General features: G+C 40.4%; 1 protein-coding gene across 1 annotated transcript in view; it reads right to left on the bottom strand.

Moving 5' to 3' along the window:
• Positions 1 to 2,073: 2,073 nt before the first annotated feature.
• The window catches only part of LOC119228521 (NALCN channel auxiliary factor 1), an 85,521-nt gene continuing 72,336 nt past the window's right edge, over positions 2,074 to 15,258 (bottom strand). Inside the window, exons 2-3 of the mRNA XM_037488173.2 lie at positions 9,102 to 9,273; positions 2,074 to 7,286 (exon numbers count right to left, since the gene is read on the bottom strand). Of these exons, the coding sequence (XP_037344070.1) occupies positions 6,985 to 7,286; positions 9,102 to 9,273 (474 nt within the window). The 3' untranslated portion in view covers positions 2,074 to 6,984. The remainder of the gene's footprint in view (positions 7,287 to 9,101; positions 9,274 to 15,258) is intronic.

Below are 15,258 nucleotides of genomic sequence, written 5' to 3'. Positions count from 1 at the left end.
TACACACTCTGCTTCAAAAACAAGTGGAAGGAAACGGGAGGGTACGCCAGAGACTAGACTTAAAAACTGTTACGAGGACTTGTTACATAAGAACTTATGTATTATTAAAGCAGGCTCTTCTCAGCTCTTCTCACGAGCCCACCCAACAAACACATACGTTGATAACGCATCCACAAGACACAAAGTGAAACAAGTGGCAGTGAAAGATTCAGACCTCATCTGAATTGTTTATTAATTCATGTTTTTTCCTCACACTGACAAAGCACCCATCCGAACTGACAAATTGCTGTTCTGAAGGATTATGTGACAACCTATCATTACGAGGCCTGGTGGAAAGAGAGAGAAGGGGGGTCGGCTTAGTGGGTTTAGTGGTTTAGTGCTGCCACTCAGCCCGCTACCTGCCTTTAGATTTAAGGGTTGTAAAAACGCATAATAATAAGGCTTTATAATAGTTATTTTGAATGGATGTTATGTATGGTAGTATGCTGACCCCTTTTGGGAGTATATGTCAGTACATCATTGACAAACTGCGTTCAAGATATTCTGTCATAAAACCTTTTTTCACTAAATATTTCTAATAGGATCTCTTTATTCTACTGTCACTAGTCCATCAGTACTGCATGCTTTTCATTAGCGCAGTCACTCAGTGTCGTCTGAATGACAGAATATTGGATGTTGACTATTGGCGGGTTATCTGAGGATTAGTCAGATGAGCTCATCCTGAAAAACAAGCTGAAATAGAAATGAGGGCTTTAATCCGAGAAAGAAGGGCTACTGCCACAGTGTGAGGTATATATGCACTTTTGTATTGTTCCCCTGTTTTATATCACAATATTACAATAGCACTACGTTTTGAGCGCATGCATATTCAAAACTAGTGGAAAAATAAAGCTAAATCATTTAAATCTTGCAGAGTGACACAGTTAATGCAAGAAGGAACAATTTAAACAATTTGAAACAATATGATGCATTTTCAGGTCTTGTTTGGCAGGTTTTATTCAAATACCTTGATAAAAAATAGTGTGGTGTATATTTAATATAGTAACAGACGAACAGTGTATATTGTATCCTAATCTATATACACTGCTGATGTGAAGATGCACTGAGTTCAGCACTACATTTAGCCACAGAACACCCACACAGCATTCATTCATAATCCCTGTGGTTACTTGTTTCCTTTTTTCCCTTTCCATTCTATTTTTGTACTCACACGGCACACGTTCTAACAGGCGGATACTGCCATTACATGGTTTCAATGGGAACTGCAGGCTGCAATATGTGGGGAAGTTGTTAGGAATCTTATTAAAAAAATCTGATGAAGCTACTTGATTGGTGACCAAGTTTTTAACCAACACCAGAGTTACCAAATTCTCCGCCTTCACTCGTACGGTTTGATGATTCTGTCAATTCCTCTTAAAAATCTGCTGACACAGCCATTTGGGAAAAAGTCTTGCTCACACTCACACATATTTATGTTTTATTTTACTCTTTGAATCTGTTAATATGTTTTGTGCTTTCTTATGAATTAGTGGTCATGTATGGTGACTTTGTGTTTTATCTCGTTTTTTTCTTTTCTAAAACAATGCTCCTGTTTAACACTTATGTCTTAACTGGTGTATAAATACATGTTACTTACTTACTGGATCACCTTTTCTGAGCATCGTTGCCCAAACTGAGACCACAATCTTAGTATAATTTGGTCAAATGCATAAAATATCATATTTGATTAAGAGAACAAATCAAGCTCCACACTTAACATGTAGCTAACTCTTTCTAACTGAGCACTAGAGAATCTATTGCAAATGGTTCTTGTTATGCAAGCTGTTTTGTGGCTCAAGGCTGTTCCATGTATAATATATTAGTAGGATTACAAGGTCTAATCACTTTCAATGTGTTATCAAAAACACTTTGTACGTGACTTTTGTTCATCTTCATTCAAAACGTAAAATCCACGCACTTCTTACACACGGGTACACACACGTCCACACTTCTGTTATTGGTTTATGAAATCCAGTTACATGAAACTACGCAATAAGCATGTCACATATTACAAAAACACAACAGAGGAACAGATTATATGTCTGTATTTATTTTCATCAGAACACAATTGTAATCATTGTAGCATTAGTTTTCATACTTTTCGAAAAGATCATGACTTGTGAGACTGTTTTATAAATAATTTCATCAAAGTTGTTTGTAAAAAAATTAAAGAAGTTACTTGAACTAAAGAATCTATAATATTACAATATACTGGTAGTATAATAGTAATCATAATAATCATAATAGCAATGATACTTCTATATGACTTTGAACCTTTTTCATCTCTATAATCATAAATCTTTCGCTTTCACACACACAGAACCTCAAACTTTCATAATAAGGTTGTGAAGTTGAGGACGGGTCTATTGGTTAAACCTCAGCACATTCTCTTTTAACATCAAGGATTTCAGACGCTCAAAATAAAATCAAAATAATTAGGAGAAGAAGAAAGAAACAGCATGACATCAACTTAAAATACACAAGGGAACCTGGACACAAAGACATACATTGTAAGCCATACTACGGATCGTATTTACAACCAAAAAAGGAATGGGCTTCTGCATAGATCCACCGGATGGAAAACGGAACTATTGTGAAAACACAGAGAGGCTAAACGGGGGTTAAAGAGGGCAATATCTGATTAGGTAGCATTTGGTGAAGGGGGGGGGGGGGGGGTGAGGGGCAACAGGCATACATAGTGTGTTAGTGTAGGGGGGATTACATTAGTTTGTGTAAGTTTGTGTGTTAATGACTATGTCAGATCATTGTAAGGGATAGAGACTGAATCGATAGGACCCCACACAATTTATTCTGGCTTTGTTGTGTGCATTCCTGCATTGCCAGCAAACATCGAATCAATGATTTACACCTGTAAAAATCAAATTCTGTTACAGTCTGGAAGAAACCTTGCACAGAAGATGTGTCAGTGGTGTTGGCGTGTCTGCAGCCGCATGAAGGACAACACACATGCACACCATTCGCACCCATGCAACCTGGTGAGGATGTATCCCTGCACGTGGAGCAGACAAGGTTTGTTGTGAATAACAAAGGGTTACTATGGGGATGGCTGTTACAGTACAGCATGGACTGCTGACATGGAAGGCAGAATGAAATCTTGTTTGTCTTAAAGAGATGCCCTGGACCACCATGTGTTCATCTTGAGGGCTGTGTGAGGCTTATGGGATGAAATCTGTTTGTTGCTGACATGGCACATTTATCCTTCACTGCCGTTCCCTGTTTCCTCCTGTTGCCCAACACGCCCGATCATGAAAATTGAATTGGGTTTATTTTACTCCATGAATGGTATGCTTTGGCACCAATTTTAGGTTGTTGTCCACCTGCATACCTACCTACCGTGCACCACCTCATGTCAGATAGCCTTTGAGGGAATATTTTATCAGGCAAGTGCAAGGAAAAAAATAGATCCACCCCTGCCCTACATTGTTTTGGGTCTTGGGGCTATGGCACAGTTGTTACACATTGTACAGGGCAAAGGTTTTATAGTACAGTCCATGCGGCTATAGGGATGCAGTGAATAATGAGACAACTAAGTAGTAAGTTCCTGTGGGTCTAGAAACAGTGGCCTGTCATACCTGTCCTGCAGGCCCCAAGGTCGTAGCAACACTAATGAGCTCTCCAGAGAACATAGCAAATGAGAAACAGATATGAACACACACACACACACACACACACACACATCTGCACACCTGTGCTCACAGGCCTATAACTTTCTTCCTCAGAGCTCAGCCTTCCTAACTCATCGTTATGGGACAGTCCTTGTATGATAGATCTTCAGCAGCAGTTGCCATTTAAAAGAATGTGAATATCTCTATCTACTGGTGGCCAATAGAACAGCAGCATTTTTCTATTACTGGCTGCAGTGATCCAATATGGGAATGGGTGCACTGTGCAAGTGAATAATTATGTATTTCATGCAGGCAGAAACCTTTATGTCTACAGTGGGGCAGGTACAAAACAGAATATGTGTCAAAATGAGCCAATCCCCTGGTTGGGTTGTATAGACATGGTGTGAAAAGATGCATTTTAAATCCTCATATAAGCTGTATAATAAAAATCTTGACATCAGATATCTTACTGGACATCTCATTTAAGTAATCAACATACTGGAAAGTGGGAAAGAAATTCAATAACATCTGTTAATCTACAAATACCTGATCTCACAGCCTGTTGCATCAAATAGACAAAATACAATGTAGAAACCAAAGAAGAAGTCAGCCCTTAAGGTCACACCATTCTTTTCTCTTCACTGGTCCACAAATAGAAAATAAACATGAGTGTCAGCTGATCAGACAATTATCAGATTAGTGTTAGTGTGTTTACAAACGCTGTGAGGTGATCTTGTCTGTGGATTTGTTTCTCTTACTGAGCCGTGTTTCTAGCCTTAATTGTTGGCTACCCATTTGGATGTGCATGTTGTAAAGTGTGTCTGACTGTGTGGATGATGATGTTTGTACCGTATATCTTAATAAGCCCTTTACTTAATGAGACATTAGTTTGATGTCTTGGGGAGAAAAGTACGAGATGGGGGGGGGCATGCTACAGGAGCTGAATTGGGATCAGTGGAATGTGGAGTGGCGCTGAGGACAATTAACAACAGAGGCTGTCCTGACTTTGAAAGAGCCTCCACATGCAGTAAAGGAAAATTGATTACACATTGATTTAATAGAAACAAACCCACATTAGAACAAATTGTCTCTCTGTTGACGATATGTAGAGGTTCATTCTCGGCGTACCGTGCGGCCAGGGAGCGGTGTCATTGTGTGACCTATTGGTAGGCCGGGGATTCTCCTTCACGCTACTGCAAGGAAGTGCTAACTTTTCTACTAAAAATCCTTAACAGTCCTTAAAGGTAACATCCAGCCATCATGTTTCCTGTGAATAAAAAGGCCTGAGGTTTAAATGACTCTACTGATAAAGATGTCAGTATTGGTTAAGGGGAAACTCTGAATTGATTTTTTTTCTTTTCAAGAAGTGATGACAGTATAAAATGATTTATACTTGAATCGCAAGGAGAGAGAAAAGAACCAAGGTCCTCGAGGCAGAGCAGATAAAGGAACCAATCAAAGTACCTTAATTCTGACTGGATAGTCCCTTTACAATTTAAGATAACAAAAGACTCAAACGAAAAACACATATTGATCCAGTGCAACAATCCTGATGTCAGTTAACTTTGATGAGCAATGCTGCTAAAATGTGGCCACAATCTTAATAGGGTTTCGCCTGAAATATCGTCTTTGGTTAAGACAAGCTTAACACAGTTTCATGTTTTGTTCTATGAGATAAAATGATCTGTGCTTCCCTTAACGTCCTGTGCAGTGATTAACTGAGCTAAATGCTAACGTGTGGCTTGGAGGGGAACAGAAGATTGATTGCAAAATGTCCATGCTACTGCCTGGCAGCGATTCCAGGTATAATATTCTCTTATTATTAGGCAATTAATCAAACATTGGCAACACCAACAAAAGATGCTTTGGCCGTACTTATTCATTCAAAACACAGCTGAATTCAACCTAATTTACAAACCTCCACTAATAGTATGCAAGCAGCCTTGTCCGCAAAGGTAGTTGAGAAATGTTTTTTTTTCAAAATTGAAAATGTTTTACGTGATATGTATCATTATCTCGATAATATTTTCTTCAGCTTACTGAGCTCTACGATAAGTTTTTTCTTAAAGTTAGGCCATTAAATTTTAATAGAGTTTCTTAGTTTTATAGTTTTGGTCATCAGTTTTATTAAGTATGATAACATTTTACCCAAAAAGTGTTTAGATCAGGAAAACAATATATAATATAAGCAGGCTATCATTTTTAACCATCCAGATTATCTAACACAATAAGATAATAATTCTGCATTGCACAGAAAACTGTCAACCTTTCTTGAAATCTGCCTGCTCGACCTGTCTCTTTCCTCCTTTTAGTAAGCGTGCTCAGTGCAGCGCCTTGATAGTGATCACCGTCGAAACTATTACTACTAAGAGGTCCTGAGCTTTAATAAAACTGAAATAGCCATAGTGATATTGGAGGAGCGCTTCCTGTTTGTGTTTCACAGTTTAGCCCAATGAAACCCTTTCATTGATGCTAACTACACAACGTTTTTGATCCTTCAAAACAGGCTTGATAAATTATCTCACAAAACAAAGTGTTGTGAAAACCATAAACCTGTGTTAAACACAGCGCCTATTGTGGATATCAGAACCACATTCAAACCCCAGTGAAGTTCTAATAGGAGTGTGGCCAACATGGCACAGCTAAGTGACATCTTGCTGCACCTGTCGGTTAACTGGACTTTTAAGGTACATGTCAGCAACAGACTCTCATCCTCTCATACACCTACATACACACATGTTTAAAGACACGCATGCAAGCACACGCCCGAGCATGCTCGCACACAAACAGTAAACCTAAAAAAAAAGAGAAAACATCTTGTACACGCACACAAACTCGCAGCAATTATTTTTACACATTATCTGTCTGATTTAGCAAACACATTTTGTTCCTGTATGAGAGAGCTGGAAACAAACACAAAGGATGAACATTAGAAAGAGAATATGATTGTGTCATTCCATAGTCAGCCAGTGCAACAGAAACCATTAATTGGAACACAGTGTAAAAAAGCGTAGTGAGAGAAAATCAGCCATGGGGAAGCCGACCTTTCCACTCAACAAAGGCTGTGGCATTGTCCCCTTTCTATCTAAGGGACTAGTTGAGTCCCTTAGTATGTCTGTTTGTTTACTTATTCATTTGTCTTGATTGATTTATTCCTTCCGTCTCAAAGCGTCCCACATATTCCATTTATGTGTTGCAGAATGTCCGCAGGCACACAGCTCCCGCTGTCGGCAAAAACTGTGGCTGTATTATTCCACATCGGTTGCCATGGTGAGGGAATCCCCCACCCCAACGACCTCACCTCCCCCTGGCAGCTCTATCACTCCTCGTTGGCAGGGCTCTCCTCCAGAGGCGTGATGGCGGGGAGGACCAGTCCTGTTGCATTGTGGGATGCAGTGAGGCTGGCAACAGTATGAAGAAGGACGAGGACCAGCAGGCAGAGTTTGAGCCGGCTGTTACACAGTCTGCAGGCTGCCGAGGAGCTGAGGGAGGTACGGTGCTGGCACGGCGGGTGAGTTCTTTTCAGGGTCCCCCGGGAACGGTTGTCCACTTTCAAGTCCCACCGCACGTCACAGCACTCTGCATCTGGGTCAACACCTGATGGATAGTCCTCCAGCAGCCCTGGGGGTTGTTTAGGGGGAAGAGTGGAGGTGGAGATATAAACAGTGAGCCGATACATTCGCTTTAAGATGTTTTATAAAGCCTGTACTTGCTTTCTGTCTCAAAAAGAGCATTGTTGCTCGTCCAGTATTCCCCAAAAGCGGTGCTATTAAAAGTTATTAAAGTTGCGTTGCGGTTGGGTTGATTCTTACTGTGAAAACCTACGTACTTCCGGTTTAGCAGCTACGCTTCGTATTTTCATTTTAAGGAAAAAAACACACAAAAAATTAACAGAGTAATACTATTAGCATACAGTATTATTATGACTGCTTTAGTGTTATAATGACAGGCTTTATCTATTAGCCTAATAGATAAAGCAGTCATAATAACATATTACATGCTTTGAATTCCTTATATATAGCTATGCAGTGTTCTATATAGCTATACGTGTGGCAACACTTATTATAACCACAAGAGACTTGAGACTTTAATTGGACTCTAGCTCAGAGACTTGAGACTTTAATTGGACTCTAGCTCAGAGACTTGAGACTTGACTTGGACTCTGGCTCAGAGACTTGAGAATTGACTTGGACTCTAGCTCAGAGACTTGAGACTTGACTTGGACTCTAGCTCAGAGACTTGAGACTTGACTTGGACTCTAGCTCAGAGACTTGAGACTTTAATTGGACTCTAGCTCAGAGACTTGAGACTTGACTTGGACTCTAGCTCAGAGACTTGAGAATTGACTTGGACTCTAGCTCAGAGACTTGAGACTTTAATTGGACTCTAGCTCAGAGACTTGAGAATTGACTTGGACTCTAGCTCAGAGACTTGTGAGCATCTCTGCCTCACACAGTGTAGTGAGTCATCTCACAACCAGGAACCAGTAATATGTGAGATGTACATCTACATACCCGTCTCTCCTATTCTGCTCAGCAACTTTCATGTTTTAATTTCATCCATAAAAATTGTCCACAAAAATACATTTTTTTCATTTTAAGCCTTATGCTTCATTTTCAACGAGCCACAAAGCAGCTTTGTTTGGTTTTCCTCATAGACAAACAAACACGATAAATTATTTAAACAAAAAGGTTAAACTTAAAAGAAACACATGCAATGCTTTTAATTGAATTCGCCATACTGTACCGGAAGTTGACATGATGCTCAACATGAACACCAGAGGGCAGCATCAACATGTGATGTGTGTGTCTTTTTTTAAATCATGTTGAAGGAACACAAATCTGCACACAGCAATGCTATCAGTAATACACTAACTCATCTTTTATGTGGAGACATGATTATAATGTTGGACAATTATTTAGGATTCAGATATGTGTGTGTTTGTGTGTGTGTGTGTGTGTGTGTGTGTGTGTGTGTGTGTGTGTGTGTGTAGGTTGGAGAAGCACGTTCACAAACCCTTACACCCTTACACACAACAGAGCGCTGTTAGCTGTTCTGTACCGATACTCATTGTCACTGTCCACCATCGTACAGATGCCTCTGAGTAACTGGCAGAGTGTGTTGTTGTGTTGTGTCACAGTGTTCATCTTGTGATTAAAAAGAACATCCTGTAACTGTAAAGTTAATTGTTTACTGTGTAACCATCAGAGGTCGGCTGCCCTATTAAAGTGTCATTGACCAGGACACTATGGGCGTTCTCTTTCTGGCTGAGAGCATGATCTGCTGTGCATATGTCCTCATCACCAGCAACTCAGTTAGGTTGTTTTGTAGGATGGCTATCTGTATGTACTGTACTGATGCCAATCTTTAAAATAAGGTTATATGGATAATATGCACAAGGGATAAAAACAAACTTGTAGGTTGATTATTTTGTACCTGTACATATAAAACTGGGGCTGCCTCCATGAATGAGATCATCGTTGTCGGGCAGGACGAAGGGGCACCGCTGCTGCACCTCCAGGCAGTACTGACCACAGGGGATTCGCTTGCTGCAGTGCATTTGGGTGGTCTGGAAGTACTGAGAACACAGCCAGGGCTTATAAACCATCTAGGACAGAGGGACAGAGGTGAGGGCAGGGGAGGGAGAGAAGACATTCGGAGGGGGTTCAGAGAGAGGAAATCAATGAGTTAGGGGGGATTGCAACTGGATGAAACGCTTACACACATGCAGACTCGCACATGAACGTGCATCATCGATGACCTCCACAGCTCCCACTGAGCAGATATCATGTTGATCCCGATATCTGCTGTTTAACGGATGTGGCTGTTGCAACGCACAGTTTTACCCAACATCCTCCTTAGAAACAACTGAGCGTCTGCAGATCCGTAAGATAAAAGTCATAATGCAGTCATTCTAAAAAAAATTATATTAGTACCCTCACTACTGTTATTAGATTAGTGTAGGGACTAACATTAGACAATACATAGATAACTCATTAAAAATAGTTGTCTATGAAATGATGTAGGATTTGTTGCAAAATGAGAATGAAACAAACATCTCCATTAAAACTGAGCAATCCGTTTCCACTTAAAGAAACCATAAGAAGCTAGTGGGCCTTCAAGAATCAAAAAGCACAGTCGGATTACCAATCACTACCAAATAGACTGCTAGGTGTATTTAAAGGTAGACAGCAATCTGAATTATTAACAGTATCTGATGCAAACACAGCATTATTTAGAATTATCATCAGTTCACATTGATTTAAAAAAACACTGGTTTTGTCTTAAAACAAATAGCTTATTTTGAATGTGACATCAGTCAAAATATTCAGTGCTGCTTGTTAACCTCAGTTTGCTTGTGTTCATTTGTAAAAATGTTCTCAATATTTTTCCCCGGCTCTAGGAGGGCACAAGTGGGGACAAATAAATTACATAGCACTTAATTTGTCTCCTCTCATATGATAAGCTAGTCGCCTCTTGCAGTATAATCACCTGCAGTAATTTGCTGGTATTTCCTGTGAAACACTCCAGGGACGGAGAAGCGAGCTAGCACCTGCTATGAGCTAATCATCAGGCCTTAAAACAGGGCACCAGACAAGATCGTATTATGTGGTTGTGAGCCGGAGAGAAAAGAACAGAGAAGATCGAATGTATGTATGGGGACATTCATTAATGTACAGTAGGTCACATCGGGATGATACACATGTTTACAAAAACAAAATCCCTGAACAAATTCCAGAGAAAAAGTGCTATGTTACTTTATGATGCTTAGTTGAAGCCCTCTCACATTCTGTCGCAAAAATGTTGCTTGAATGCTCTGTAATGTGGTAAATGCAAAGTAAAAGGACTGTACCTAAAAGACGCTTTTACAGTCTTCCGACCACTCAACGCTTCATGTCATTATTTAGCCATTCACACACTGATGACAGGAGCTGCAACAAACTCCCATTCACACCACTCACACACACTAGTCACAGCTGCTGGTGTGATGTTGGGGTTAAGTGTCTTGCTCAAGGACACAGCGACACGCCGGTTAGCGGGGCCAGGAATTGAACCGCCAATCGTCAGACTGGAGGAGGGCCGTGCTCTCCACTCGCCCACAGTCTCCCAATAACATGACAACAGCCATTCTGGGTCAGATCACACATATCGCTGCAAATAAATGGGACATTTCCAAAGTATTTTGTGATTTAAACAAGAACGAAAATGAATACAATGCATTGAAAACTATTCTTAGAAATGGTCTTATATTTGTCTTTACAAATTATTTGTTTTAGGTCTGTTAACCTGAGATAATAAGAAAAAGAACACTTTACTTTATTGTGAAAATAAATTGCCAAATTATCCCTTTGCGTTACTGAAGGACACACTTTGTGTAGCATCAGAAATGGACTATGCTATTACATCATAATGTACATAATGCTTCAAAATGATAACTGCTGGACCGAATCATCCGTCCTGCTCATTGTAGACCGAGAGACACATGCGTATTACTAAGGACGTGCACACACTGACATTCTGCACACATGCACAGATACTGTACAGTAAATTGCTGTGCGCTAATAATTGGATTTCCTGTTGAAGATAGGGTTGGTTCCCGTGGACATCGCACACACACACACACACACACACACTGCCCTTCTCTCTAATCTACCCTGCATGAATGTTGCAAATGAAAATGTGTCCGCATTACCTAATGTCACAGCGTTAGATAAATACTGCTAAACCACTCGCAAGTTGATGTACGTTTGGACATGCAATACAATTTCTATCTCACGTCCTCCTGATACCAGTGTTTGGACAACTTCTCATCAAGTAACCGTCAGCAAAAGGGACATGAAGACAAACTAGGGGAAATTCACACTGCACCAACAACGTCCCTGACAGTGTTTGTCAAGTAGTGTCTGTTTGGTATTCGTCAGATATTTCCTCCACACAACAGATTATTTGCATTGAGGCTAGGACAGAAATAATAAAAAATCGGAAAATAAGCGGAATAATAGACAACATCACAACTGGAGAGATCTTTAAAAAAGCTCCTGAAGCAGCCTTTGCTAACAGCAGACCAGGTCTCATATACCATTTGCCAACCACATTCCCGTTTGTTTCACATTACAACAGAATTCATGCCGGTGTTGCTTGATGCTAATGCTTATTTACAAGGACATAGAACTAGCGTCCGTAGGTCAAATCAAGGTAACACCTAGACCATGTGATGGGAGCAAATGAGGGGCGGGCGTGTCCTGTGGGGCTGGCAGTCAGCAGAACTTGTGTGAGAAGTGAGCAGATGCGGGACTCTTTTTGGCCCTTTGCCACACAGCCATGTCCTTTTTCCCTCAGCTACTGAAGCTCAATGCTGCTGCATCCGAGATCCCACCACCGCCGGTCTACTGTGGACACGTTACTGGGGGTTTGTCTTCCTGCTGTCTGATCTCAGAGTGGGTGACAGAGGCAGCAAGTGAGAGAGAAAGTGAGAAGAGTGTGATGACAGAGATAGTTGTAGAATGGACTCTTTCTCTCGATTCTGTATTGAGAGTAAAATGCTGCTTTCTCCGACTCACCGAGTCACAGAGTCAGTGAGTTAGAGGTCAGCCAGCTGGCTCTTGAATTTTAATTATACTTTACCTGTCAACCTTGCCCTCCTTTTGATTTTGCTGGCTGAACTCCTGTCATTGTGTCATCTTTCCAATTAAGTATGCAAAGTTGACACAGTATCACAATATTAGCAGGGATTGATGACCTTTAATGATGTTGTACATGGAAAGCCTTGAAGAATGTATTTTCAAACAATGGCCGTGATCTGCAATGTACCATGAGGGTTCACTACTAGAATGCATTAGTTCAGTATGTATTGATCAAGGGTAGCCCATAATAATTTATCAGTGCGCTGAAAATATGCACTATGTATTTCAAATGATCAGCCTGATCTCACAGAATCACATGATGTGATCAGAACCATCAACACCGCATTGTGTTGGGTTGACATGTAAGTCAATTCTAACATTCAACATCCTTTAAATTTAGGATAAGAACACAGCATATCAGTTTCGCTTTGTAACAGAGCTCCTGTTGTCAATCACCCCTACTATGCCATGCATTTATGCCATGCATCATGTCCATGCATTTATGTGTGCTGGAAAATGTATATTTCCGTAGATATAAACATCCGTAAAATAAAGGTATAAAGAAAAAAAACACATGTGAATAGTGTAGATACAAAGATTCTCATGGAGGTAAATAAAATGCTTGAGTTCAGTTGCAATCTCACTGCACAATGCAGAGATGTCAGGCAGCATGAATGCAATCAACGTCAATGGAAAGAAGACAGTGGAGATGAAGGGATGCAGGTGCTCAGAACAGATGCTCAAGCCACTATAGGAGAAAACACATCTGTTAAAGTTGAAAATGACAGTAAGATAAGAAGCTCAGTGATTTCCATAAAGCAAACATCAGTTAGGAAACTAAAAACACTCCTGTGGTAAAACCACGCTTAAAGTTGGATTTTGAAACTTGAAAAATAGGACAATTGGAAAAATGTAGGTTATTCCAAGAGCCAATCTGCAGCTCTACAATGGACATCCTCTTTCAATCACAAAAAAGAATTATTTCGTTACATCCCCCTCCCCTCTCTTCTCTCCACTGGTTTAATTGCCTGTTGTTTATCGGCAGAGTCTCAGCTGTCCTCTAGATTCGATTATTTCATAACGATTAGGCTAATAAGGTTGTAATTGATGGAAGGCCCTATCCTGCCCTGTGGTATTGGTTTTAAGTGGCCTCGGATGACTCTGCCTTGTCAGAGCCTCATCTTTAATGTTGTGGTTCTTGCGAAAATGCTGACAGAAGCTGAGAGAGTCGTTAGCAACACACCAGATTACTGTAACTCTTTTCCCTTCGAAATGCAGCACAGTACACTACAGCAGCGCTACGTCGAGGGGCAAACACATGCAGAGTCTCAGGAGCCTCCTCGTGACTTACAACAAACACAGCCATTCACGGCATTGAGGATATGTGCTGTTAAAGAAATCTTTGGATATTCACTCTGACTATGTTAATGACTACACATGGTTGCATTGAAGAATCATTTTTGATGTGTGATGTTGAAGTGTTTAAATATTCTCAGACGAGGCATTTTGAAATGTAATTTTATAGAATTAAAATGAATTAATGGACCCTATGCACATGCAATTTCCCCATGAGCACATATTACCATTCTGTAAGCTCTTCATAGTGTTGGATGAAATGAGCAGTTCATTCAAGGCAGTCCGAGATGTAAGGGATCAAGTAGATTGCAAAGGTTAAACCCGATAAAATAAAATAAAAACAGCATCCACATTCACATATGTGAACAAGTGCGTGACTAAACACAGTTTATCATTGTAATCAAGGGTGAACTCAAACAGAAAGAAAAGCAAACCACGGGTCACTGCAAGGGAAGTGCAAGTATAATAGATTAAATCTTAGTGCGGAACATTTCATTGCCTGTGATGTTCTTCTTATTCCTTTTATGTACATTTAAAACATGCATGCGTGTATGATGATTAAGGCCCCAGCACCTGGCAAGCATTAAAACAGTGTCAATTGCAGATATAAAGACAAAATGTAACAGAGCTAATGATCCAAGCAAGATGAACAAACAGACAAGTTTAGCCAATGTTAACGTGAGTAAATAAAAGAGCAGGCAGGGCTGCCAGCAGACTGAAGCCACACAAAATGCCTTGACTGGAAGAAAAGTGATGCAGAAAGCCGTTGTGCAACTCCCTCAGAGCTACATATTCAATTACATTCAGGTTATATTTTGAATGACTCCGTGGACACAAGAGGCCTGCTTTCAAATTATGATCCACCTGCTGTTTGTTGCAAAAACATTCATATGCAGCCACAGACACTCACACACACACACAACCGCATATATTTTATTACAGGCAGTTTATTTTGCAATGTTTATGCAATTACTATACACCAAGGTAGGTGTAAATCATTGTGTTGAGTTAGATAATTAAAGGAGCATAGAGGTAAATAAATGGAAGGACAGAGGGGGGCTGTGTGCAAAAGCAGAATAACCTCAGACTCCAGACAGCTCCATGTTCACCTGACTTGTTATGCTGAGAGATTTGACAGGCTGTGTTTCGATCCAGTGAGATTGACAGTAAAAAGGGAAAAATACAACCGGCTTTTTGAGGGCTGAATTGCCAAACAGCAGCGGTACAGAGGTATATGAAAAACTCATGAATGAAGAAAACGGTCATGGCACTATATGAATTAATAATGAAAGAGGTGTTCACTGCCTACAATGGTCAGGCGGTGCAGGTGTCAGCCTTTGAGACGATCTATTTGAGGTCGTATCGTCAGGATGTCACTCCGTCTGGACCAGTAGATTAAGGTATCGGCTCGCTCCCATGACACACATTTATGAATATGAACTGTGTGAGACAAAAATGTTCTGGTCAAACAGTGAAGTACCGGCCATTGTTACTTTATGACGGGGAATAATGTACGGTATAAAAGAAAATAACTAGTGTTGGTTACTATGACGTCGCTCTGCTAACTGTGAGCTCGCTCGCTGTGGATTTCTGATCCAGAAGCCAGAGAAGCA

The sequence above is a fragment of the Pungitius pungitius genome, chromosome 10 (genome assembly GCF_949316345.1).
Source record: "Pungitius pungitius chromosome 10, fPunPun2.1, whole genome shotgun sequence".
Classification (NCBI taxonomy): Eukaryota; Metazoa; Chordata; class Actinopteri; order Perciformes; family Gasterosteidae; genus Pungitius; species Pungitius pungitius.
The sequence above is the reverse complement of the archived record's forward strand: the minus strand, read 5'-3'. Positions and strand labels throughout refer to the sequence as shown.